Consider the following 27,172-nt stretch of genomic DNA (forward strand, 5'->3'; position numbering starts at 1 on the left):
AATAAATTACAGTCAAGAATTAAATGGTTCTTTTACAGCATTTAAGGTTTACTGTGCTGTATAAGCAGAAGAAGGTTTCAGTTGTGAAACTGCTAAATGCCTAGTATTTTATTAAAAAAAAAAAGTTTTATGCAGCAAGGAATAAATAGGCAAGCAATTAATATTCATAGAATTCCTAAACATACATTCATTTAAAAAAACGCCAGCAGTTTAAAATTTTACTTTTCACCAATCTATCAGTTGCCCTGCTAAGTCGTCTAACATTTGTTTTCATTAACACAGCTTGAGGAAATGTGATAATCAGTTTTGATGGCAACATAGCTTTTTTTCATTCAGTTGTTGAATTAAAACCAGGTATTTCAGGTGCTTTAAAAATGTAAACCCTTAAATGACATAATAAAATTTTTAGATATGTTGAAAGAGAAATGAGAATTCAAACTAATGGAAAATACAGTATCAAGTTCTTGCAATTATGAAAGTTACTGTAAGAAATTCACAGTCATATCACTAGCAAACTGAAAGTAACAGTAAATATAAACAATTTGGTGTTCTTTTGTACACTGTCAGCATTTTAAGGTTTCTTTTTTCTTTTATGAATGCTAAAAGTTAAGGAAACAAAGGAGGAACTGGTAGTTTTAATCGATGTTACTGAAGTTGGGGAAAACAAAAGGAAAAAAGTGGCTTACAACTGTTCATTAAAAAATACGCTCCATCTATAACGTTTAGTCCTGTGTTCCCTCAGTGAACAGCTATTAAAATATTTATTGAATCAATTTCTATCTCTGTAATGTGTTCTTATTTTAGTAGGAAAGGCATTCTTACTAGGTAAAATCCAATTTTCATCTTTCATCGGTAACCAGAACACCTTGTTATAGCTTCCTTATCAAACAGTTGTGAGTTTCAGGATGTCCTGAACTACTATTGTGACTGCTGTTCTAGAGTCACAGGAAGGTCAAGGGGGAAAGCATAAGTCTGTTCTAGCAAGTGACAGGTTGCCATTAACTCATAATCTAATTATCATTTAAACAAACAGGGTTAGAAAGCTCTGCTGCTCTGTCAGAAAGTTTTGTTAATTTCTTTTCAGGGGAGATACAGCTATGATGTGCTGGTATGGGAATTCTAAGGAGGATGTACTTATTCATGAAATACTGTGTATGACAGCAATAGGACTGAATTGGACGTTTTTGTTAAAAACTGAAAAATTTAGAACATTGCCTTGGAATCTTATGTCAACTGCAATAGAACAGTAACATGTTTGAGGGGAAATTGGGAGAGAGTGTATTTTGACTATAGTGCATATTTTAAAATCAGAAGTCACTGAAAAAGAGTAAAAAAAAATTCAATCTTATGATTTTTTAATGCTGTATTGTAAAAAGGATTCTAAAATTGTTCTGGATCTTTAAAGTTATTTTACAATTGTTCTTGAAGTGAAGAGGACATTCAGATAGCACAGCAGCAGGTGAAAGATATGAACAAAAATAGTGAGGTGATGACTGGCTTGACTCATATTCACTATGGGCAATAAAGGGAGAATTGGGTAATGTGGTAGAAAAAAAATGTTGGGGAAAAGATTAAAGCTTGACTTGACTGGAGTTTTTCTTTGACAAACTTTTAGGGGAAAAATTTGCACCCAAAGACAGCATTCATTTGAGAAGAATTATAGATTTAGTTTTACTCTGTTATGATGCATGTAAGTTTCTGAAAATAAGGGAGATCTGATTTTTAGGGAAGGTACTTTTTGGCCAAATTACTTGAGGACATAAGATGAAGCAATGGAAGATATATCAAACCCATACAGAAGATAGCTGAATGGAAATTTTATGTGAAGACATTTTCGTATTGAATTTTTGCAAAAGCACACTCTAGGAACTGGAGAGAAAAGTCAGTGGATTCTGGAATTTTATGTGTTAGGTAACATGAAGGTGATAGGAGTGAAATGGAGCATGATTTCACTGTGCAAAGGCTAGATGGTATGTGTTGCCTACTTGGACAATTTATTTATGTAAGGTTTGGCTATTATATATTTAACTGAATTTCTGTGATTTTGTATGTGTATTGATTACTGTACAACTAGATCATTAGTGCTGACAACTTCATCTTTCTATAGCTCTGATTGAATGGTGGCCTGAATGAAATGAACTTATGCCCCAAGAGAGCACTTCATTCGGATATGTTTGTGGAATAAAATTCACATTTGTAATGTCAGAAGTTGTTATTCAGTTGGGAGGTTTTAATGAAATATTGAGAATTGAATATATCTCACTAGCATTAAATTTACTTAAAACTTGTCCTCCATAGTCTGCTATCTTGTATTATTTGTTATTACATGTTGTTCACATGTCATTGTGAACTGTTCATTGTTAGCTGAAAGATGGAGTGGCACAAAGTTGGCATCTGCTACCTGCATTAAATAGCAGAAGTCCAATAGTTCCAAGGATGTGATTAACACTACATTATTTACTCATACATGAATGATACCCAGTTTGCTTTTTCTTTTTTAATAGTAGGGTCTCTCAAAACTCTTGAGATGCTGAAGCAATCTCAGAACTGTTAGTGATTATTTCTAAGAGTTTGCAGAGCTTAGGTGAGGTGCCAGCAACCTGCGAAATTTAATGTTACTTTTTAAAAAGACAGGAAATGGGTGATCCAAGGAATTATGTGGTGGTCCACCTATTGTGGATTCCGAAAGAAATTGATTTCTAAACACCTAGACAATAACAGAGCATGGAGAGATGTGTATTTAAGAACAAACCTACTGATTTTTTCCTGTGACAGCTCATAGGGATAAAGAGTAAGCAAAAGAATTCATGCATGCTAACTTTAACAGGCTTTTGATAGTGGTTTAAATTCTGATATTCAAGAGACAGAAGAGGTATGATGTAAATCAACGGTTGCCAAACATATAGGCATATGGATTTGCTTTCAACCCTCAGTATCTCAGGCCACCAGCCATCATTCCCATCAGACTCTTAAAATCACTAACAGAGTGATAAAGTTCTGTGCATCATTTGCTGATTACTTTTCATGTCCTTATGGAATGTATGTGGAAATCTAGACTGGTCTACTTTAAGTAATTTATGATGATTGCAGAGGAGATGGGGGAAGTATATTTCATGCGAAGCTACCACAGTGTTAAGTTTACAGAATATATCAAAGGCTTTTTCACAACTGTAAAGTGTGTTTAAGGTATTATTAAAAATATTATTTTCTTCCGTTATTTCAATATTTCAGTGAAGTTAAAGGATTAGTAAGAAGCATTCCTGATGCATTTTCTGTAAGTATGAAGGGTCTTGGGCATTTTTAGGCTGAGGTGTACTAATTTGAGTTAGGATTACTGTTTTGGATTGGATCCTACTATTTTGTAGGACAGTAATAATACTACTATATTGAGGAAATGGTGTAAAATAAATCATATGGAATTCAGTGGACATAGGTACAATACTTAGAGAAGAGCTATCAATTATGCACATACAAAATGGGATTGCCTACATAAGCAGTAGTTCCTGCTGCCAACTGCAGTTGTGACCACTCTTGTCACAAACTGAAGTCACCAGTTCTATAGAACCTGTAACATCACACCAGGATGTTTAAGCCTTGTACTGGAAGTTAAGCCTGAAAAACACATGGCACAATCTTCCTTCTCTCTTCAACTTTGATGAGAGCCCAGCTGAAAAAATGTGTCTAACAGTGAATACATGTGGTTCAAAAACACACGAGCCTGAAAGGGATGGAAAAAACCAAGAGGTGCAATTGAAATTGCAAAAAAACAAAACCAAAATTCTGTTAATCATTCCTGATAGTTCTCAGTCATTCCATAAGGTATGATTGAAAACAATTAACCTTTTTAGTATAGCCAAGGGAAGACAGAAACACAGTAAGTGGCATTCTGTCATGTAGAATTATATGTGTATGGCAAGGATGAACACAATCTATTGCCATTCTCTCATTTTAGGGACAAGATGACTTGTAGCAACTTTAAACTGCATCAGCAGAAATTTCTGTTAATACCAGGAAATTTTGCAAATATTTGTTTCTAAAACTAGTGAATGACTGGAATAGGATGTATAGAGATTTTGTAGAATCTACTCCACCATTTTTACAATCACATTAGCAAACATTTGTCAGGAATAGCTGAAGAAGACTGGATCACACCTTGAGGTAGAAGAATAAAATAGACACTGAGATTTTTTTTTTCTGTGGTTGTCTTTGGCTTGTTTTAATAGTATTCATTGCAAAGCAATGTGACTGTAGGTATCTCGAGAAAAAATGATCAGTTTGATATACAACTTAAATTTATTAATGCATTTTGGCTTGTATGGAACCTCATTGCTGACATCAGCATGATTGAGAATTGCTGATAATTACTTGGGTTCTATTTGTCATTTTAGGATGATGTTTCTGTCTCTTCAAAGTTTGGGCAATAACCTTAGATTATCCTAACAGCTTTCACTTCAAAGTAGTACAATACTTTTATGTAATCTTAGCATTATACTTAAGATAAATGTGGTTCTCTTTTAATCAATCTTTTGTATATCTATAAAAAAGGACAACTTAATTGAATATACTGCTGCCTAGAGTACCACTTTCCCTTTTAAAAGTTTGCAATTTATGTTAGTCATGCCAACCTGCAGCTGAAAGTATTATGGCATTATATGCGTGTTTCTTCTATGAGTCAGTTTTCTTATTTGTTTAAACTTTTCTATATCTGTTGTTATACATATGATATTTTAATTGTATTTTAAATTGCTGTGTAGTACCATAAGTCTCTCTGGAGAGGGTGACATAATTAAAGAAAATTACTTATTTGCACAACTTTTTTTTTACTGTAGGGAATATAGAGTGAGTATATTTTACATTCCAACTAACAAAATTCAGACTTCAAGTTTCTACATGAAACAAATTTAAAAAAATTGTATTAATCTAAATTCTTGTTCAGGATAAGTATTCCTAAAAGCTGCAGCTGTTGCAGAAGATGTGAAACTGAGATCTAACACACTGTGGGAAATGCATATCCACATACCTTCAAAAAATCAATTCTTGCATCAGAAAAGTGCACAGAATTAGAAGACTTAATTATCAGAAAATAACTATTCCCTGAAACTCCAGCTTCCTGAATGCCTGCCATTCTTCTCCTTCCTTTTTACATTGATTCCTAGAAGGAGGAGACTTAACTGAGGAAGACCTATGTGAGGAATTCCTTTCTGTCTAACGCTTTAAATCCTGAAGGGAAGGTTGATTGGAAAACAAGGAGAAAGAAAAGTTTTGTGCCGTGGAGAATAAAATGGAAATTATGAAACATTGGTACAAACATTGTTTCCAAGTTTAAAATTCATTTCTTAGGAGGGAAGGTCACTTCCCATTCCTCTGCTTACACAACTAAGTGTTATTTTTAGTTCTGTTAAACGATACTCTCCTAAACTCCCAGCAGTTATGTTAACTTTATAGAAAATTTGTTCTCTACTAGGTTTTTGTGTTTCAGTATGATTTTGCAAAGCACTGAAGTATGAGAGCAGTACAGAAATAAGAATTGCATTAATAGGTAAATGAGACTGTATTACATCTGAATCTATGAAAATCCTTAAAATATAGAAATAGAAAAATCCCTAAGTAGACTTCAATTTACAGAGCCAGACTTTTATTTGATGGAGATTCTGTTTTATATTATCAGGGGAAACTACTTTTGAGATTCAGAAGCACACTGTTTTCTAGCAGTTGCAGCATCTTTGAGTAGCTGAAGTAATATCCTTTACTGTATTTTATGTCAAATTTTCACCTTCCAGGATGCACTTGGATCCACGATAACATATCTTCATATTCTGTTAGGTAGTAGGTACTGTTTGATAATGATTATTGACAAAAGAGAAGAGTGATACCAAATTTGTCTATACTAATGGACAAAAATTAGCTATAAATCAATCCTCCAAAACAATTAAAAAATCAAATAATATTAAATAAGTCATTTGCATGGCTCCTGAAAGGGTAACTGTATTCATACAAAGTGCCTTGATTGAGAACAAATGCCTCATTAATCTTAAATGCTTCAGCTAAAGAAAGCTAGTAAGTCAGGAAGAATAATGACTGGCATTATAGAGAATGCAACGTACTGTACAGTGTGCAAGCATGTGGTCACCTAGTAGCTAGACTACATAAACTTAAGTACTTTTGTTATTTGGAGGACAAAAGGATTTGGGACAGGAAAGAGAAAGAAGACCACGTAAGGAAATGGGTAAATGCACTTCAATGCCTTACGTCATAGTAAGCTAGCTGTTAATAAGGCTACTAAAGAAGTTGCATGACTTTTCACACATTATTCTAACCCTCGATAGCCTTATAGTTGAACACCTAATCTGGTCAGTTGGCATTGATTTTGAGAACAGCTCTGATATTGAATAGGAGGTGGTAAACAGTTTAGCAGAATATTTTTTCTGTGACTCAGCTTTTCATACTCTATATTTTACTATTGATATTCAGACATTTGGTTTGTTTGTATTTTGTGTTTAGAGTAACCAATTACATCAGTTGAAGGATTTTTTTTTTTTCCTTTTTTTCCCCAAGGCATCAGAAAAGGGGCACATAAGAGCTTTCCATATTCCAGCTCAGAAACTGCCCTACTGAAAATAATGATTCTGAGCAATCTTTTTATAGCAGTGCCCTTCTCCCTGATACAGTGTCAGCATTTCCATTATAAACTCCTGTATTCAGAGCCTAATAACTGCCAAAATTAATTCACTATATGTGAGTTGGTAGGCAGTGTCTTTTGCTACCAAGCTTTAAAAGCATTTGTATATTGTTAATAAAAAGAAAATCATAGAACCATAGAATCTTTGGATTGGAAGGGACCTTTAAAGGTGATCTAGTCCAACCCCCCTGCAATGAGCAGGGACATCTTCTACTACAGCAGGTTGCTCAGAGCCCCGTCCAACCTGACCGTGAAGGTTTCCAGGGATGCGGCATCTACCACCTCTCCGTGCCAGTGTCTCACCACTCTCATTGTGAAGAATTTCTTCCTTATATCTCTTCTGAATCTACCCTCTTTTAGTTTAAAACCATTACCCCTTGTCCTGTTGCAAGAGGCCCTGCTAAAAAGTCTGTCCCCATCTTTCTTACAAGCCCCCTTTAAGTACAGGAAGGCTGCAGTAATGTCTCGCAGGAGCCTTCTCTTGTCCAGGCTGAACAACTCCAATTCTCTCAGCCTGTCCTTACAGGAGAGGTGTTCCAGCCCTCTTGTCATTTTTGTGGCCTCCCCTGGACCCGCTCCAACAGGTCCATGTCTTTCCTGTGCTGAGGGCTCCAGAGCTGGACACAGTACTGCAGATGGAATCTCACCAGAGCAGAGCAGAGGGGTAGAATCACCTCCCTCAACCTGCTGGCCACACTGCTTTGGATGCAGCCCAGTATTGGGGATAAAAATCTGACTATTGCAGGAAAGCTTAAAACCTTGTTTTCTGCATTTTTCTCTTTTATTTTCAGAAAAGTAAGGCCTGATTTTTTTTTTTTTTTTTTTTTTTTTATTTTTTAGTTTGGATTTTCCCAAACATTCTCTGCAGAAATGTGACTTACTGGGAGAATTATAAATGCTGATGGTAACCATATATGGAATCTGAAGTGGGGAGCATGATATTTCTTTCTGGTTTTGGTATTAGTCTAGTAACAGGATATACCTTGCTTGTAAAAACCAGCCTTTGACACAACGTATTTTAACAGCTTTGTAAATACTGAGTTTCCCTCATGCTGTCCCAGAAACAGAATTGAAGCCCATTAAACCCGGAAAAATATCTTTTTAACATAAGGCCCCTAATGCTTAGACCCAAAGTCCATTTTGACCTTGGATTCCCTCATTGCAGTTCACCAAGTCAACCTTTGCCACTGATATCCATGTGAAAAGGCTTGAGAGCTTTGGGCACCTCCAGGTGTGTGGGTGTTTTCTTTTTCCCAAGGAAGGGGTTGTCCATTCCCTGCAGGGTGAAGCATGATTTCGGTCAGATGCAGCTTGGAATCTAGCCCTGCTTGGAGCCAAAATTGGAACAGAAGAACCTCCACCACCTCATCCAATCTAAATTGGTCCTCAAAGACCATGTCTGATCTCTAGGATTACTGCTTCAAAATCACTGAAGGGAAAAAAAATCAGGTGGAAATAGCCACTAACAGGTTATACTGCCCTGCACAGTTGGTGCTAGGCTGCTTTCTTGAAGATACAAATTTTTATCTAAAGATGTTCAGGTTTAAATCTAATATTTACTGTTGCTTCCAAACAGTGTCTTATAATAATGGGAATAAACCTACATGTTTTTTATCAATAGGAAAACCATCCATCCATTTTCATTTGTGTGTTTGCTAAGCGTTTAGCCTCAGTGTTCTCCTCTGGCAGTGATTTTCACAGTCTCGTTATATTTTGCGGGAAGAATGATCAGTTTTGTATTTTGTACCTGATTTCAATACTTACGTATTCATTTTTAAAATGGCTAATCTCAATCGTTTTGACTTCTCTTCAAAGGGGAGGTTGTCTGTAATCTCTCATGTTCAGATGCTTAGGAACAGTTGCTTTTTCTACTGTAAATATTTTCTAAATCTGAGTGTCCAGTAACCAGTATTGCAGAAAGTATTTCACATTCAGCGTTGTAACAGTTTCCATTTCATACTTTATACGTGTTTTTTACTTCAGTTATGCACAGTCTAGTGAGAAAGGACACATAGGCTCCCCCAATACTTGCAATAAATGGTTTGATTTTTATTTCATTCTCAGCCCTGCCAGTTCCCATTCCCTCTCTGGCTGCAGAATTCTCTCCCTACTCCCATTCCCCATCTTGCCTCTCTTCCTTGTCATTTTCCAAGTCTTATCCCAGCCAACTCTCTCCTGCTTTTTGCATTCTTGCAGATCCCTGTCGCAATAATGCTGTCATGGACAGCACAGCACAAGACTGCTTACCCTGTATACTGTTGCCTGAGCCTGGCATGACGTGGGAGCTGCAATTGCAGGGATTTTGTCCATCCTTGAATCAAGGGCAGCCCAGGCTGAATGTTGAAATGCTTTTCTCAAAGTTCCTATTATTAATAAAAAAATGTTGCATTGTTGAGGCAGAAGTTTGACAGCATTATATACATCTGAAGATTGAATTGTAATCACATCTAGCATCTAGCAACACTGTTAAGAAATGGTGCTCCCAGATGGGGAGGTGAATCCTTTTAGTAGACAACCCTCAATTTGTCTGTCATTTGTTATGTTTAGGAATATTTTGCCTCTAAAAAAAATGGAAGTTTGTCTCTGAAAAGCTAATTTTAAGGTAATACCTTGAAGTGAATATAGTAATGGTCTCTGAATTGAAATTAAATAATCTCTAAAGCTATTTTCTGAGTGAAAATTATTCCCCTGGTGTGGATAGATTAGAATATTCATTAGTTGACAATTTCTGAAAATGACATTTTCAAATGTGTTAAGAGAAACACCAACCCTTTTCTCTTTACACGAGGATAAATATAGACACAAATATAAATGAGCTGGGGAAATGAGATAGCCAAAAAGGCAGCAATGCTATATCCAAATGCACATCTGTGTTAATACTATTAGAAAGTGTGACCTTGGCCATTACAAGGCAATTGAGAGAGAAGCTGGAAGACAAAGGGTATCTATTTTCAGTTCAAAGGTTCCTCTAAAGAACACTCCAGAGCATCTTGAAGAAAACAAAAGATGTTTATCAGCCTTAGACATACAATTTGTATCTATTTGACTTAGTTGTGGCAGAGTTCAAGATCAGATGTCTGTTTTAATTAATTACAATTTCCTATGAACCAGATACTTTTAAATGAGACTAGTAAGTCAGCGTTTTTGTGACACAGCTTTGTAGCAGTTGACTCTTAAAACTGAAAACTGTTCTGACCTCTTATTATAAATATCTGGGGGAAAAAACCTGTCCTAACCACTTTTCTTAGATTTTTGAGTGCTTTTAGAGAGTAGTCAAAGTCAACAGACACACAGGGACAGTAATTGATGAAAACAGTGGAAATATATTTCTAACTGGATAAATAGTCGGTGCACTAATTAGTGCTGCAGACATTATCAACACTTGCAGTGTTTCAAACCATTAGCCAAAATAAAGCTGTGATAATAAACTTGTCGCAATACCTTATAATACTAATATAATAATAAGGTTTGGTGAATATATTGTTTGTTTTTCAGAATCACAAACCTTAGAAACACATGAAAATTAAGTTAATGTTATGTATAATGTATATTGCAGTGTATACTTAGCAGTGCTAAGTAATGGGATTTTCCTAATATCTAGGTATCTTTTTAAAAACATTTAAAAAATGTATTTTGTAAAGCTTTAAAATTGCAGGTTACATAGAATAGTAAGATCTGCCGTAATGAATTAAACCAAAGTCCATTCTAGGCTGTTATCCTCTCTCTAGCACAGCCAGAAATTAATACCTGGGGAAGAATAGAAGGCTGGGGCAAGTGTTCCCTAATGCTCTCTCAATCTCATACAGTATGCAAGTAAGAAACTGCTTTAGCCAAAGGCAGTGTCTTTGTATTTACTAAGTAAAACGTAACTTTTGTTGGATTTCTCTTTCATGAACCTATGCAGCTTCTCTTTCAAGTGGTGTAAAATTTTAGCATCCACATCTGGCAAACAGTCATGTACTCTGTGAAGAGCATTTTTTGTTTCTTTGTTTTGAATCTGCTGCGTTCTGTTTTCCTTTGATAGCAACCACTTACTTATTGTATTGGAGTACTTAGTTAAGCCCTTTTCCAAGTCCCTCATGTTTTTACTGACATCTCTCAAAAACCATACTATCTTCTCTTTCCTGTCTTTCCTGGCCTAACCAACCACAGCCTGCGTAGTTATCTCTTGTGCAGAAGCTGTTGCAGCTGATATTAGCTGAATACAAGCTTTTTTTTTTTTTTTTTTTAATAAGGAGGCCTTTGAAGTAAGTTTAATCAGAAATGAATGAGATCTTGATAAATTATTGCGATATTCTGGAAAACAGGATGTAATTAAATAAGGAAAGGTGCAGGATACTGAAATTAGAATACAGACAAAGGAATGTGGAGCAAATGGTATCAGCCACTGCTATAGAAGAGGTCCTGAAGGTTAAAGTGCATGAGCTTAACAAGTCACTGTGGTCCAAAGCTGCATACTGTGTGAACACATCTCCCTAGATGTGGGGTGCAAGATGTATTGACTAAGCATGCTTTGCCTGACATCACTGAGGATTTGCTATCATTGCATTTCGGAGGAGAAAACATGGCCACAGATGAAGACAGTAGGTGAAAAAGCTGGAGTTGTTTAACCTACTAAGATGCTGAAGAGTGAAAATGACAAAAAGGAAAGGAACAATCTGTTTTTCGTGTTTCTGATGCATAAAGTAAAAAGAAAAAAGCTTAAGCTACATCAGGGAATCTTCAGGTTAGCTGTTACAAAAGATTTCCTAATGGCAGGAATGTCAAAGAGCTGGAAGAGATTGTTAGTTTGATTATGGAGACTACATTTTATGAGGAAGTTGTTGAAAATGTGTTGGACAAAATTCATTAGGAATAACAGATGTTTTATTTTACCCTGTCTTCATCCACTGACATAGGTTATATATTTTATTTAACTAGATAAATATAATTATTTGGAGATGCTATTGTAATTTACACAGTCTTAGAGGAAAGGAAAAACTGCAGCTTAACAAGAAAGGGGATCATGTAGGGCATGTTCATAGTTGTCCATATGAATAACCATTATATGACTTACTATATATCCCTCTGCTGTGGCTTGGCTCAACTCTGTTGCATTGCTGTGTCATGCAGCTTCCTGTCTCATACAGAATGCTATGGCTGATGAAGTGTGCAAATATGGAAGTGTGAAAACTGCTTTTCACAAGCATTGCTGTCAATATGACTTTATATTTTGGTGGTGTAAAAAATACTCAAAGACAACCAAAACTCATTTCTTTAAAAAAATAAATGAGTGTGAACAGAGTTGGGTTTTGTGTGGTATTTCTCCATGCAACGATAATTAATATGCAGCTATGCCTGAGTAGTGGCATATCATTCCAAAAAAGGTGATCTATCTTTTAGGTATATGTACCAAAGGAAGCATGATTAATTCAAATTGACTTCAGGCTTTTTCTGAGGTTTCTAGCAGTGGTTGAAACAGAGAAATGAAAAATAAAACCAGATTAGGAATGTTGGTTGCAAAATTCAGTTTCACTGGAAGCAAGGGGAAGTGCTTAGTCCAGCAACTGTGGATATGATCCATACTGTTATGGAAACAATGCCTCATTCAGTAAAAAGCTAAAAGATGAAGTGGACGTTAGTGTGCTAAAGCTTGCAGATTATATGGAGATGTCTTACTTCATACAGATACTGGAAGAGAAAGTTTTCTTTTGTATTTCTAGAATGTTATGGAGATTTTTGAAGCAGATGAGCAATTTAAAATGGTCTAAGATTTAATTTAGATAAATGTAAAATAATATGCTTAAGAAATTATTATATAATGCAAATACAAATGACAAAATTACTTGTTTAAAGTATTTGCAAAGTAATAGTGAATCAGAGATTAGGTATGTTCTAAGGTGATGCTTTAAGATGAAGTCTGTTCCTCTCCTGAATTTTATATACAGGCTGAGAGCACAAACGCATGGATGCACAAACACTTTGTCTTTCTCTGTGAGAACATGGGTAATAATCACTAATACACATGTGAGTTCACTGCCATCCATGGCAGGTATACCTGTATTAGGAATATTAGTCTTTCTAAATATCAAGTCCCCTGTGTTTTCATTGCTTGCAGTATGTTGAAACTGGAGGTAAAGTAATGGCAATGTCCCGTGAATACAGGACAATGTATTGCAATGCAGACGTGATTTACAAAATTGATTTAATGGGCTTTAATCCTGTGGTCCTTCCTACCCAGGCTTGCTATGAACACTGATGAAATTGTCTAGTTCTTACAGGCCTAAGTTGTTATAGCCTGTATCCAGCAGACAGTGAACAATTATTACCCACCACCACTATCTACTCACCGAAGACTTGTATAGGTAGTTTTTGAGAAGGGATTTAATTTGGTTCTAGTAGGTCCTGCATAGGCAAAATAATTTTGTAGTTGGTAATGCGGATATTTACAGCTGCCTTCTCTTGTCTCTGGGCTGCCTTCCGTCCCCTTCTGCCCCTCTTTTTTTTTTTTTTTTTTTCTTCTTCTTTTTTTTTTATATTTAATTTTCTTTTTTTTTAACTTCTGCAGTTAGTAGGTAAGGATTATAACTTCTGTCTCTTGCAGTGTCTAATTCACAATTCATTTTTACAGAGGTTGAGAGACAGTAAACCTTCAGAAGAAATTTGTTAGCAGCATCTCTTATATAAAGTCTCTTCCTGTGCTATTTTATCTTCATTTATTTGTGGAACTTCTTTAGGGCCTTGGACCCTCTCTCTAGTTACATTAATAAGGTACACAGCAGATGATCAGATTAAGGTTTTCCTTAAAAGTAAAAAAATAACCTGTTAGAAGCAGGAAAAGTTCATCATTATTCAAGCAGTGAATTTCAAAGTAAGCTGGCATAAGAATAACAAAGCTCACAAAATAGGAGCAAAACAACTTTTATTTTGCAAAACAGAGAAGCAGTCAGTTAAAGGATTTTTATGGCAAATATGAATAAAGTGCTTCAATTGAAACAAAAAACATCATGAGGGGTCCACATGTGGGGCATCCACTGAACTTTTAAATTTGAAAGCGGACAATGAAGCTTTTCCTCCCCAGAGATTTCTGTTGAGTCAGACTTATGCTCTCTTCCCCAGTCTAAAGATGTTATTCTACCTCTACATTGTAAGCTTCATGCTGTTGCAGAACTGCAGATGAACTGGGGATTAGATCATCAAGAAGTCCTGCATGGCTCCTTTTTTATGACATCATTTTATTTGCCTCTTCTTGAATGGCTGTTCCATTTTAAATATTATTTGCTATGCTGCTTGGCTCATTTATTTTGTTACTCTCATGTGGCCATGGAAATGTGTGCCCATCTATTTTTACTGCTTTTATCTCTAACTGTCAAATATAAAAGTAACAATTTGGACGCATTTTGTTGGTCAGTATCTCACTATGATGGTGGCCAAGTATAGACAACACTGATAGCAGAAAAGATGACCCATTCACTCAGGGTGTCAAAGTCAATCACAGGAAGAGCTGAAGAAATAGATCTTTCCTCTGCTGATTTGTAAGCAAGATTCTAAGGTGAATGAGATTGAAAAGGATGCAGTGCTGTAAGATTACTCTGTGGTTGTGCTAAGATAGTCCTCAGGATTCCCAGGTAGGTTTAAAGATCTTCAGACTGTTTCACACTGTAGTTTTCATATATAAGTGTGTGCCTTTGAGAACTGAATGCCAATTAGAAGCAAATTTCCCATGACTGTAGTGGTACTTTACTGGAGACAGTGCACTGTGCCCATTAACTGTGTAGTGGAATTTTTGTTGTATTATTTCAGAATAATTTCAACATGGTGAATTAACGTGTATAAAGCCTTAATAATGTGATTCCTTAGCATCTAGTTTAGGAGAGTCTTTGCCTCATGCCTATGTAGATTTACATGCCTATGTAAATTTTCCAACTGAGTGATTTTTTTAAACCAAAATATATTCAGGATAAGAAAGAGAGTAACGGTTCTTTGCATAGCTTGAGAGTATACCTGTGTTGATGGCAGCACCTCGCTATCCTAATGACATCCAAAGAAGGGCAACAGTTAGAAAGAGAATGTGAAGATGATTTGAATCAACTTGAAGAGTAGTTGAGGGAATTTAATACACATTGGTTGGCAAAAAATATATCAAAAGGTTATGATATCATAAGAATCTACAAATATTTAGAAAATAAATATGTATAGGAAAAAAGAGGGTGATTTTGTGTAGTGTTTGAACAGCATAGCAAAGCGTAATGGTTTGAAACTAAAATAGGAGGTGGTAAATTAAACTGAATTTGGCATGTGAATCTAGAATGGCATGAAATTTGTTGACTTGATCTATCTTTGACAGAGAAATGGAAGACTAAATAATAGAGTAATTCTGGTTCCTGCCATTTTGCTCTACCTTCAAGAGTGTGTGCACTTAGGGGAGAAAGAGAAGAAATAACTGTCTTTCCTTCCCTCCCTCCCTGCTTTCTTCCCTTTCTTTCTGTTTCCCTTCATCCCTTCCTCCTTCCTGTGTTCTCACTTCCACTTGTTCTCTCCACTGCCCCTCCATCCCCAATGAGCTTCTGTCTTGTTGTGTAGGGCTTGATACAAGAGCAGGTTTCCTAAGATGTGGCAAGAGAACCTCACAGAGATGCAGCTAATTGAATACGACTGTTGGTTCTGGAAGAAACAGTTTTACTCCAGTAGCCCAATGGCAAAATTCTATGCAGTGATGTCCCTCCCCATCTGAGCTGTTTCCTCTGTAGAAGCAGCTACCAAAAGTTGCAAACAGGACAAGGTGAAGCTCCCACTCAGTGCTGCAGTAACAGCCTCCTTGTGTTCCATTTTTCTTTATATGCTGAAACTACCTGTTCCTGCTTAGTCCCCTTTGAATACCTGAAAGAATTAGTGTTCTGAGCCTCTGGGTTTCCTGATTTAGCAGTCAGTGTTTACTACTACAAGGGGAACTGTGATCTGGAACATACTAGGTCCCATCCCAAGGCTCTTGTGAGTAATGAACTTCAATTCTCATTTTTACAGCTCTACAATAATATAAATAATTAAAAGAGTACTGTATGAGAGGGTGGGTTACCTGTTCTCTGTGGTTTTGGTAGATAAGGCAAAAAGTTGTGTGCTTAAGTTGCAAAGAATATTCAGTTGTCACAAGGAAGTATTTTTTAGTTAGGAAAGGTCTTTCCCATAGAAACTGTAATAAAACATTCAATTAGATTCTTGGCAGGCACTGATAATCTTCGTTATTGGAGGTTTGAGATGAGATCAGGCTGGAGTATTGCATAACAGTTCTGTGGGTTTTTTTGTTTTGATTATTTGTTTGTTTGTTTTTTCTCCTGCAAGGGCAACTTAAATTTAGAGGTTCAGGAGCAAGCTCTCTTTCTGAGTATAGATGTACAGTCACTGGATATCTTGACTTCATTTTGTGCATTTGATTCTTCATAGAGACTAGAAGAATAGAGACAGGAAGAAAGATAACTAACGGAAACAATTTTGCATCTGTTCCTGTGAAGGGACAAGGAAAAAAAGAAAAAAAAAAGGGAAAGGATAGATTCAGAAAAGGAGGAGATTGAAGAGAGAGAAGGGTTGGAAAGTAGAAAGGCCTGCATGTCTGTTCAAAGGCACAGTTGTAAGTAGAGGTAGGAAAAGCCCTGTTTTTTTGATGTATTATCTGGCAAAAAATGCCTTGCTGAGTGCCCTGAAAGCAGATGGAGTTGTGCTGAAAATCAAGCCAGTCAAGGTGCAAAGAGAGCTTTTGCAAAAAGCATAACCTGCCCCATATTCTGTAGGTTTATAAATTTGAGAACTTGTCAGAAACAAACAGGTTTTAAAAGTATTTGAGTTGGATCAGTGGCTTGTAAGTCAGTTTCTCAGTAATGTATTAAACTGTGTCATTTTACTTTGTTTTAACTTGGTAAGTTGCATGCCAATTCCAGCTTTTCCGTGACAGTACTTGATTAAAAGCCTTTTTATTTGGTATCACTTTCAAAGTGATTCTGTCACTTTGTTTAAGAGTAATACTTTTTTTTTTTTCCGCTTTTGAGTTGCTTCTATTTTCATTACTGTATTCTTGAATTTTTCTTGTAAGGAAATGCGATGCATTTAAGTGGCAGGCTGTAACCCAGTACTTAATTACATTAGCAATTTACATATCCTAAAGATCAGCTAAATAAAGTAATCAGTCAATAAAGCTCATTTTTTTTCTACACTATTTTTTTTTTTTAGGAATGTTGTCTCTGCAATTTGAGAGGTGGTGCATTAAAGCAAACTACTGACAAGAAGTAAGTAATACATACTTTGGAGTTTTATGTGCTTGTTTTAAACTTTATTCTCAATCCATTCCCATGTACAAAATATTTTTAAACCTATTTACTTGACAGTGTGTCGTTAAGCTGAATCATTGTAGAATTAACATTATTCCTATTGAAATGTGCCACCGGTATTTTGTGAAATAGGTAGATGCTAAAATATACATTGGTTATAATTTTTGCACACACTTACTTGTTCCAAATTCTATTCTGCTGGCCTTTGTGTAAAGAAAGTAAACGAGAGCTCATTTGTCATTGTTTGCATGAGCAAGTTTTATCAAACAGTGAAGTGTATTTTCTTCTTTGGTCTTGGAAATTTGTGATTACATAATTTAATACAGTACCTTTGAACTTCTAGAAACAACATTTTTAATTATTAATTTGAATCATATTAAAATATTTTAGATTTTGAAGTTGTTTTTTTAAAATATGCTCCTATCATACACTGTCAAAAATAGTATTGTTTCTGACATCATGCTATTAACAGCAATAGTATTTTACTCTGTCTTTGGATGACAGGACACTATAGCAAGTAATCCTAACAGATAAAATGGGAAATACTGCAACTTAATATTTTTTCAAGTCCAATAGTGGAACAGTCTTTATGCATTTTGAATCTTCTCATAAATAATTAAATTATTTTAGTACCTTAGCAATATCACGTAGATCTCTTTCTTCAGTCCTTTGGAATGCAGTGGTAAAATATGATCTAGCTGCAACATGCTTTTCCACTTATCAGGCAAGAATTTGTTTATTGGTGATTTGCCATTGGTTGCATGACCCTTGTAAATTATCCAGTTAGAGGAAGGCTTTACATGAAACTTACAGGCCAGATCTTACCTTCAGAAAGCATTAATAACTTAATCATTTTAATGGAGGTTTTGACCAACACATGAAAATACTCAGCTGCAGTTTAGTTTAAACTCCCCTAAATTTGTTACTTGCTTTTCTTACTAAAAAAAAAATAAAAGGACAAAAGTATTATCTCAATAGAATTTATCATGCTCTTTTGTTATTTGCTGCTGATAGATTGCATCTTTGAAAATATGTACATCTTTTCTGTAAGTCAATTAAAATAGTTTAGAAATGTTTTATAAGATTTATTCATAGAAAAAAGATCCACAGATGTTTGCAGAAAATGGCTTTCTCTGCGTAACTGTACCTAAAGTCTTTAGTTTTGCATTATATCCCTCTGTAGGTTTCTATTACAGATTTATGAAATGAGAGTTCTCTAAAAGTAGTTCAACTCATTTTTCTTGTTTCCATAACACCTTACAGTTGCTAAACTTTGTAGAGTCTTTCATCTATCGTTCAGCATTAGTACCATTCCAAACATTTAAGAGTTTTCAGAAGAGTATGTTCCAATTGTGTCTTCTTTTTTCTATATAAAATCCAACGTGTATTCCCTTCCCTCCTTCTTTCCTTCTTACATGCTGGTGGGAGATGTAGGATGAGCACTACTTAGATTTAAAAGCTAATGAATCCAACATTCATTTTGTGTGTGGGGGGGTAACAATTTGCCATATAGGAGAGCTGGGATTCCTTCTTTTCAGCAGAACACAGCAATTGTTTTGAGTCCTGTTAGGTTGCAAGATGGCAGAGTATAAAGGTTTGAGTGAAGATTTATTGAAGAGGAACTATATTTATAGCATTTCTGTCCCATAAAGCTTAGATAGTAAGACAATGTAGTTTTGCAGGCAGGCAGGCAGCAGTAAAAAGAAAAAGGGTGTTATTAAAAGTAAAAAAGAAAAAGTCGCAAAGCAAGACTTTTTTCTATAAGTTAGAATGTAAGCAAAACTATCACCATAATAAGATGATAGTTCTACAAGCTTTATCTCCTTTCATTTGAGCTGAACTGTATAACTTGCTAATTGATATGTCATCTTTACATCCAGCTTTTAGTTCACACTTCCGATACAACTTCAATGTCACGTGACAGCAGTTTGTTTAGTCCCTCTATATCATATACTTTTCAAGATATTTTTTGTCACAGGTGAGTTATTGAAATAGCATCACTCAAGTGCAGGGAGGAGAAATGATTTCTATTCTGCTACATCACTTTCTACATCTTTTAGCTCCAGCCTACATCTGTGTTAATCCGCTAAGAAGCTCATGTAATGTGTGTGTGTGGAGATCTACAGAAAGTGGAGTGAGACAAGCATTCAGGGCTTAAAAACAAAAAGCAAGTGGAGTAATGAGACACAATGTACAATGAATGGCTGAGAATATGACAAATACGTATCAAGGAATGCAAATGTTTCCTTTTCTTCAGATTTACTGGTAGTCTACTGCAAAAAAGATTTTAAAAGTAGTCTCAGGAGGCTACTCTTTGTTAATAAATATGTCATTAGCTTCTCTTTTTCTTCATAAAAAATGCACTTTTAACATTAATTTCAGACTTTTAAAAGGTTCATTTAGCCTTTCTTATTTTGAGATTTTTGTATTGAACCAGCATTTGGAGGCTATAGCTGTGCTTTCTGGTGAGTATAGGAAATACATAGCATCATCTTGACACATCTGACACATTTCCTGAAGTTGCACTGGAGTCTTGTATGTAGCACTGGTTCTAAGCACTTGACAGGTGCTTTCGCTGTTAAACAGGATCCAGTTCATGTTGGGCAATACAGTGACAGGCTGATCAGTTTGCTGTTTCTATGCCTTTGTGTCTATAAGCAGAAGGTCTTGATAGTATACTTTGTTTTATGCTTCGACAGATGTATGACTGATTGTGACAATGTGTGTTGCCTAAGAAGAGTTACTCAGGTCTGAGTAATGTTAATCCAAAATGCTGTAAGTGCTAAATTGCACATGAAACAAATAGCGTGGTCTTTATACCTGTACCTGGATAGCACAACTGCAAAACCTTTGCACTTAATAAATTGAACATGAAAGATGCTTAAGAAGTGTTGCAGTAAAACCACAGTCTGAAATTATATTTACACAAAGTGTTAGTCTTGTAAGGTTTGTTAAATATGTTTCAAAGAAGCTTAGGAATTCCTAATAAGGAAGTATCTAGAGGTGGTTGCCTTTTGAAAAAATAAAACACACAGCAAGTAATGAAACATCTTAAAAACTTGTATTTCTGTGGGTTTTTTTGGTGGTATTCTTGACTTGCCACTTTTCACAGGTGGGCACATATAATATGTGCAATTGCCATCCCAGAAGTCAGATTTGGTAATGTCACAGAACGTACACCGATAGACACTAGCAGAATACCTTTGCAAAGATTAAAATTGGTGAGTAATATATTCATATATGCTTCATATATCCTTTTCTATTAAGGTGTTCTGATATTTGAAATGTATTTACAATCTGGACTGTGATGATTATTGCCAGGTACAGAGCAGTAAATTATATTTAAGGTAAGGAATAAATAACCAGGGTTTTATCAAAATGGGCTTTTTGACATATAATGGCAACTCATTAACACTGTTAACAGCCTTTGGTATTAAAAGAAGCTTGAACCTGCCCTCCCCCAAAAGAAGACTAAAAAACTTGACCAGTGACACCTGTGAAATTTTCAGTTTTGGAACTGTATTGGTGATGAAAGTGTTGAAACCCAAACAGACTGGGAATATCACACAATACATATTTGTGAGGTCTTTTTATTATGTATTTTTGCCTCAGGGAACTGTTTATGAAGGTAAAAGGATATATGATCTGTTTGTTACATCGCATCTCTACCCGTGGGCATTAAAAATGTGTGCAAAACACATCACACATTGTATTGGATGAAGAAGCCCTGTTTCCTGAGGAATTTAACAAGCTGGTGAAAAACAAAGTGCATCAGCTGCTAACAGTTGCACCCTGTGGTATGTCTAGAATAACAGTGTCATTCAAGAAGGTTGATGTTCACAAGCAGAAGATACACATAAGTGCAATATAAGAGTATTTTCCGTCATGTGTTACATGAGAATTACTTAATTTGTCAGTGTGTGCATCACTGTGATGTCATCTGATAGAAAGAAAATGATTAGGGGCTCATTCAAAATCTTAGGGAAAAGGTACCATTGGTTTTCTGGATCTGCTCCACACTGTTTCCAAAGTGATCCTTGGTCTACCTTAAAAGATTAAGAATAGGTATTAGATGGAATTGCGTGGATACTTTTTATTTTCTCTAAAGCCCTGTGTATTAGATACTTTCTGTACATTATTTCTCTTGTTTCCAGAAACATGAGGTTCCTACTTCTGTAAAGGGGTTGCTCTCAATAACCTTGTGTATATATCCCACATTGTTATCCTCATGTTAGTCTTCACTTTCTGATTGTTGATGCTACAGAATAACAATTATGCCCTCATATCCACTGACACTGGGTTCTTTGCCTTGGGGAAACCCCATTAATCATATACAAATTAATTCTGTTTCTCTAGGAATTCTCGTCCCTTCTTCCCCCTGCTTGGCCCCACTTCCATTCTTATCTTTCATTCCTCTTCGTTATCACATACTCTATACTTTGGAGTAGACAGCTGACACCATCTCCCTTGCTGTTAACTTCTGTAAAAGCATACCGAGTGATTCACGCTTTGACATGAGCTCTGGGAATCTGTGAGCAATTGATTTGGGCCAGTCTTCCCCTTTGAACTTGTAGTGATTGCCAATACTGCTCTAGAGCCAATTCCTGCATCACAGCTCTCCTATTTGTCACGTTAAGGCTATCTTTGTTCGTCAGTCTCCACCATTCAAAGCCAGAGAGTGCTTATTGTACAAACAAAGGCAAGTTTTGTACATTTTTGGTTGATATAGAGCCTTCATAAGCAATAAATTTTTGAAAACACATTTTTAGCCTATCTTTATAATGCTCTTTATGTTAAAGCTGGGATAGCTAATAAATGTGGCCTGTCCTACTATGCCATCTCTCCTTTATAAAATCTGGGATTTGTTTTCTTTTTTTTTTTTTTAATGAGCAGAAAACAATAGAAAATAAATATAAAAGGATAGATTACATTCTAGTTTGCAACCAAACCAGAACTATATCTGACAATGTAGGAGCAAATAATTCTAGCTTTTTTTTAGTTTTAATAATTTTTCTTTCTGTCCCCATCCTCCCCCTTACTTCCTCCACTCCTTCTTTCCTCCTTCACTGCCTTCATGTCTCTTGCTTTAAAATAGTAAGAAAACCAAATAAGCAGAACATCTACTGTTTTCAGAGATGTGTAGAGGCTGACCTGACATCTTCCATAATGTAGCATCTACAAAGGAATATTAAAGGAAATAAAAAGTAAATGTTTTATTTTTGAGAAATTAAATAACATCTGTGCACACATGAACATATTGGTAAGCTGTTTTTTATTGCCTAGCTAGTATGTATACTGACTGTTGTTAAACAGTTTTAGTTCACTAGACTAGGTTGGAATCAGTGTGTTTCCTATCAATCTCTCAATTATTAAATATTTAGTATATACTCATTTTTCCAGAGTAAAAATTGAGATTTTTATTATGCTTACAGTAGCTCATAGCTTTAAAATTGTTTTATGCAACTGTTTCATGTTTGCACTTAGTGGGTTTTTTTAGAATGCCAAAATGTTTTCATATTTCCCCAGCTTTTTTCAATGGGTTATGACCCATGCTTTATCGATGCTGAAAATTTACATGACACAGTGAAATGTTCATTAAAAATTGTCTTGAAAATTATTCCTTAATGCTAGTGGATGAAAGCAGTCAGAATTAATACTAATAAAAAAATTCGTGCTCTGTCTTTCATAGGGGAATGTGAAAGAAAGGAATGTGATACATCCTGTGTTGCAATAAAACAGGTTGTGTCATCATGTATATTTTAGGGGTGTACACCCGTGATATTAATGGACTATAGCTGACTTTTCACGTGAAAGCAAAAGGCCTCCCAGGCAACCTCAGTGTAGAGAGCATCCCACAAAGATGCTATAGCCTGTAGTTTCTCCACTTTACCTCTCTGTGACTATGCCTTTTCTCTTTCTTTGAAAATTATGTGCATGGGAAAATGAGATTGTCCTGGTGTCTTTTGTCAGAGAGTCAGGCTTTCTTCCTTTATTTTTGATTCAGCCTGGATGGTCACATCCATCAGACACTTTGAGTGTGCCACATGGAATAACAATTTGTGATTATCAAGCTAGGAAACAAATACGTTGAATTCATCTGTTTATGCACAGGTTCTAAAATGAAATGGCTGGAGGGATATACGTTACCATGTCACACATTTTAAAACTCTATTATACATAAACTACAGTATGCTAGCTGCTTTGCAGACACTTGGTTCAGATGGTCTTTGTTCCAGCGGTCTCCACTGGAAGTTGAACAGCAGACATATTGAGCAAGCGTGAAAAGACAGGAAATACACAAATGCCCACTTAAATACTGCTTAATCACAGGGAAAATGTCAGGAGCAGATAAAAATAAGGCAAAGTTGGTAAGAGGTGGTGGTATGGAGTGGGACCACATGAAATTTGTCCAAACGTATATGTAGAGTTTCAGCTGGCCACAGTTTGGAACAAGTGTGTGATTCGGAGGAAAGTTTATACCATGAATGATTGTGGCGTCAGCTTCCATCTCAACACAGCTTAACAGCATTTAACAGTTTACCCAAACCAGAGAAAGCTTAGGTTTCTAGCTGAGTTTAGCTTTATTTATTTTATTTATTTATTTAATTTTTGCCTTGTTCCATTTGTCTTTAAGTCTCCAAGACAAGCTTGTGTGTAAACTCCTGCTTTTGATAACCTGTTTTCCTTGACTATTTATACTTGTGAGGCTTCGGGTCATAGAAAACAGACTGTGGATTCCTGCGTGTGTCAAAGTCAGCGATAAAACTTGATTTTGCTCTCGGAAGGGAAAAACCTTTCCCCAAGTACCTAGGTAGTCTCTGCTTTCAAAAGAGTGTTAATTGCTCAGCTCTAATTTTAAGTATGAACTATAGCTGCATGAAAAAGTCTCTGGAGATGAAAAAATCAGACTGACCTCTCAAACATAAACTCAGCCTTTAAAAGAAAGAATAAGTAGTCTCTTGTCTGTCATTCCATTTTAATTAAACATAGGACTTAAAAATAGAATTAAATAAAAACACTTACTGTTATATGGCCAAGGAATTCAAGCCAATGGGAAAATTGAGCCTAGTGTCATTTACATTTGTCAGACATGTGACTTACAATAAACAGTAGATACTGTAAATGAGTGTTTAAATGGTTCATCTGTTACAAATGAGACTTGTAAATAGAATCATTAGCATCTGATCCTAGCCCTATATATTTAAGATGTAAATTCTAAAATAATATTTTGAATAGAATACATATCAACTCAATAGCAAAATACATTATCTGCTTTTGATATTTTCAGTGTTTTAAAATGTTTCGGTATTGGATTGACTTTGTCCTTCAAGGTAGTCACTGCAATGCTGTACTGAAACATGCACATAATATGCTTTTGTTTCTTTATCTGTAGAGTTTCCTATTATTTTTACATTTGAAATCCTATTTCTCCAACAAAATAGAGGTAGAAAATGAGTTTTGGAATAGCTGAAGTTGCCCTGAAGCTTTTGATGACCTCAAATTTGTATTTGACAAGTGAACCGAGTATAAGCACAAGTGTACTCTGAGTGAGGAACATTACTTTGAAAAGAAATGTACACTGTGATGATGACTGATCTACAAGCCTTTCAGTATCCAGCTGAAGCCATAAAGTTCTTTTTAGAAGCCTATACACTTCAAAATTTGCACCTGAAGGCAAATAATAGTGAGCTTGAAAGCCAAAGATTATAGTTTTGAAAGGTACATCAATTCTGAAAATACAGAGGTTTCTCTGTGGTATGCCACTGAAGAATGGAATCAAAGAGAAAACGTGTATGAGCTTTTAAAATACTCTTCTGCCTGTCATTCTATTTTAATGATGTCGGAAACTTAAAAAAGGATTAAAGACATTTGAGGACACTGCTCATCTTCTGTATTCTAATTTGTAATGAAATTCGTTTGTTAAACTACAGTGGGGTAGTAGAACTGTTGCAGCTATGTTTGTGAAAGAGTAAAGAAACACTTGCAGTGATATTTACCAGTGTTGCTATGCATTTATGGTAATACTAAGACGTATTGATTACTTTTCAACATTTCCAAAAATATTGTTGGAAGGACAATTAAGGAGAATCATTTTACCATATATAAATTCATGCATTAACTCATTGCACACATTCGCAGGCAATGGGAGCAAAATAGACAGAAATCCTGAGACAGGTTTTAAAATATTTCCAAATTGTTTTAAAACTGTAAATGAAATAGCTTTAAATAGCACAGGTTTTGATTTAAAAAAAGGGTTAAACTAAAAATTATGCAATAGTTGATTACTACAATATATAATTTGTTAAAAATTCAGTGACTCATTGTAATCATGTACAAAATACAATTTAATGTATATGCTTTAGTCACGGTATTCATAATAGTTTTAATAAGTACGTTAGAAGAATGTACACTGCTGGCTGTATAGTACTAACTGTCAGAATAATTTGCTACAATGAGCAGATCCTGTTGGAAACTGTCAAATTTGTATCTTGAAGCAGTACCATACTATAAAGCCTTATGAAAAACATGGAAAATGTTAGATAAGCATGACTATAAATACGTCTGAAGACATGGACATGGCTGTAAGAATGAAAGCAGAGTGTTTAAAATGTTAACTAGTCCTCTGAATTTCTTTTTATTTGCAAACAGAGAGGACTTTATGCACAAGAAAATGATATTTTCCTATAAAAATCCTTTGAAATTTTAAAGTTCTGAATGATTAAGAGTCTGTAATAAGGTGTGTAGGTCTGATAGTCAGATCTGTATTTTGAAGTTCATCTCTGTCTATACAACACACAATATTTGCATGTGGGTGAAATCATGTATGTGGGATTTTTTTGTGTCCACACACAAATGGACATTAGTGCCACAAGTGTGTAAGGGAGGTAACACATAATTTAAACAGGTAGCTGTCCAGAGGTGAATGTCATTGAAGAGCTAAATTAAATACTGAGTTCTGAATTGAATAATAAGGTTGAGAGTGAAGGATCATTTCGTGTCATAAATACTAAATTCTCAAGCATGGAATAACTTTCTGAGCTCAAATAATTTGATGACAGCAAAATAGCAACTGAATAACATGAGGATCATGGGTTATCTGAATGGTGTTACTTTGCAGCAGTAAAAGAAAAATATATAACATTCTAAATTTTAAAAAAATTATAAAACTGCTGAATTTATTTACTTTTATTTTGGCTTACACTTATTTAAATCTCCTGATAAAGCTTTCAGAAGTGCTTACATGCTTTAAAGATCAGAGTCCACTTTCAAATATGATTTGAGTATTTAGGGACAATAATACTTTTTAATCAAAATAGCAAAAGAGCTTGTGATTATATTTCATGCAAAAAGCTTAATTTTATACTGGTATTCATTTGAAAGATCTTCTAATTGGACCAGTAAGGTAGCAGATCTTACCAGGATCTCTTTCTCTGTCATCTGAACCTTACACACACTATAATTTTTGATAAGTCACTTTATGCCTTAGTTTACCTTTCTATTTGTCAATACTGGTGTCACTATGTTGCTGAGAAAAATATTGCCTAATAGCTGTGTAAGATTTTGAAAATACAGTGTTCTGTTAAGTTGTTAGGAGTTACTTTATGTCTCCAGGAATATTAATGATGGGTGCTGGTGGACATTGGATTTATTTATGAATTAACATTTGCTTGTTGTTTTTTTGAACCTTAATTTTATGTTTTAATTGCATATCAGTATCTTATGTAGAAAGGCATTTGATTTAGAAAATTATACATCGTACATATGGGAAAAGAAAAAGTGTGAGAATGAAAACAGCCAGAAAAGGTACAGAAACACATCTGATGACGTACGTATAGTAACTACCAATATGTCCAGTGTATGCAGAATCTAAGTAATGTTTTAGAAAAGTGGGAGAAAGAAAACTGACACCAGGATTGTATCTGTAAGAAAAGAATTTGCAGACAGCGTAAGTGAGGAAGGCTTATCTCTGATCACCACATGCACAAGGTATAGAAACAGTTTTATTGGCTTTGGTTTTGTTGTTGCTTGTATTATTTTTATAGCGATTGAATACACATCAAACGAAGGTATTTCTAAATGTAAAATTTCTTCCATAATCTTGTATAATTTCTGTGTCCAGGCTAAGCTATTTTAAACTGGAACATCACTGCAACTAAGTTTTACTTATGAGACCATAAAGATGTACTGTTTAATC

At 35.2% G+C, this 27,172-nt stretch overlaps 1 protein-coding gene across 1 annotated transcript in view; it reads left to right on the plus strand.

Annotated features, from left to right (window-relative positions):
- Window positions 1-20,198, plus strand: part of LOC104618456 (lysine-specific demethylase 4C-like) — a gene marked incomplete at both ends in the record, with an annotated part of 50,488 nt that extends 30,290 nt beyond the window's left edge. Inside the window, 2 exons of the mRNA XM_010284052.1 lie at window positions 16,880-16,935; window positions 20,090-20,198. Coding sequence (XP_010282354.1) covers window positions 16,880-16,935; window positions 20,090-20,198 — 165 coding nt within the window. The remainder of the gene's footprint in view (window positions 1-16,879; window positions 16,936-20,089) is intronic.
- Window positions 20,199-27,172: the final 6,974 nt, after the last annotated feature.

Source organism: Phaethon lepturus, unplaced genomic scaffold (assembly GCF_000687285.1).
Source record: "Phaethon lepturus isolate BGI_N335 unplaced genomic scaffold, ASM68728v1 scaffold12663, whole genome shotgun sequence".
NCBI classification, from domain to species: domain Eukaryota; kingdom Metazoa; phylum Chordata; class Aves; order Phaethontiformes; family Phaethontidae; genus Phaethon; species Phaethon lepturus.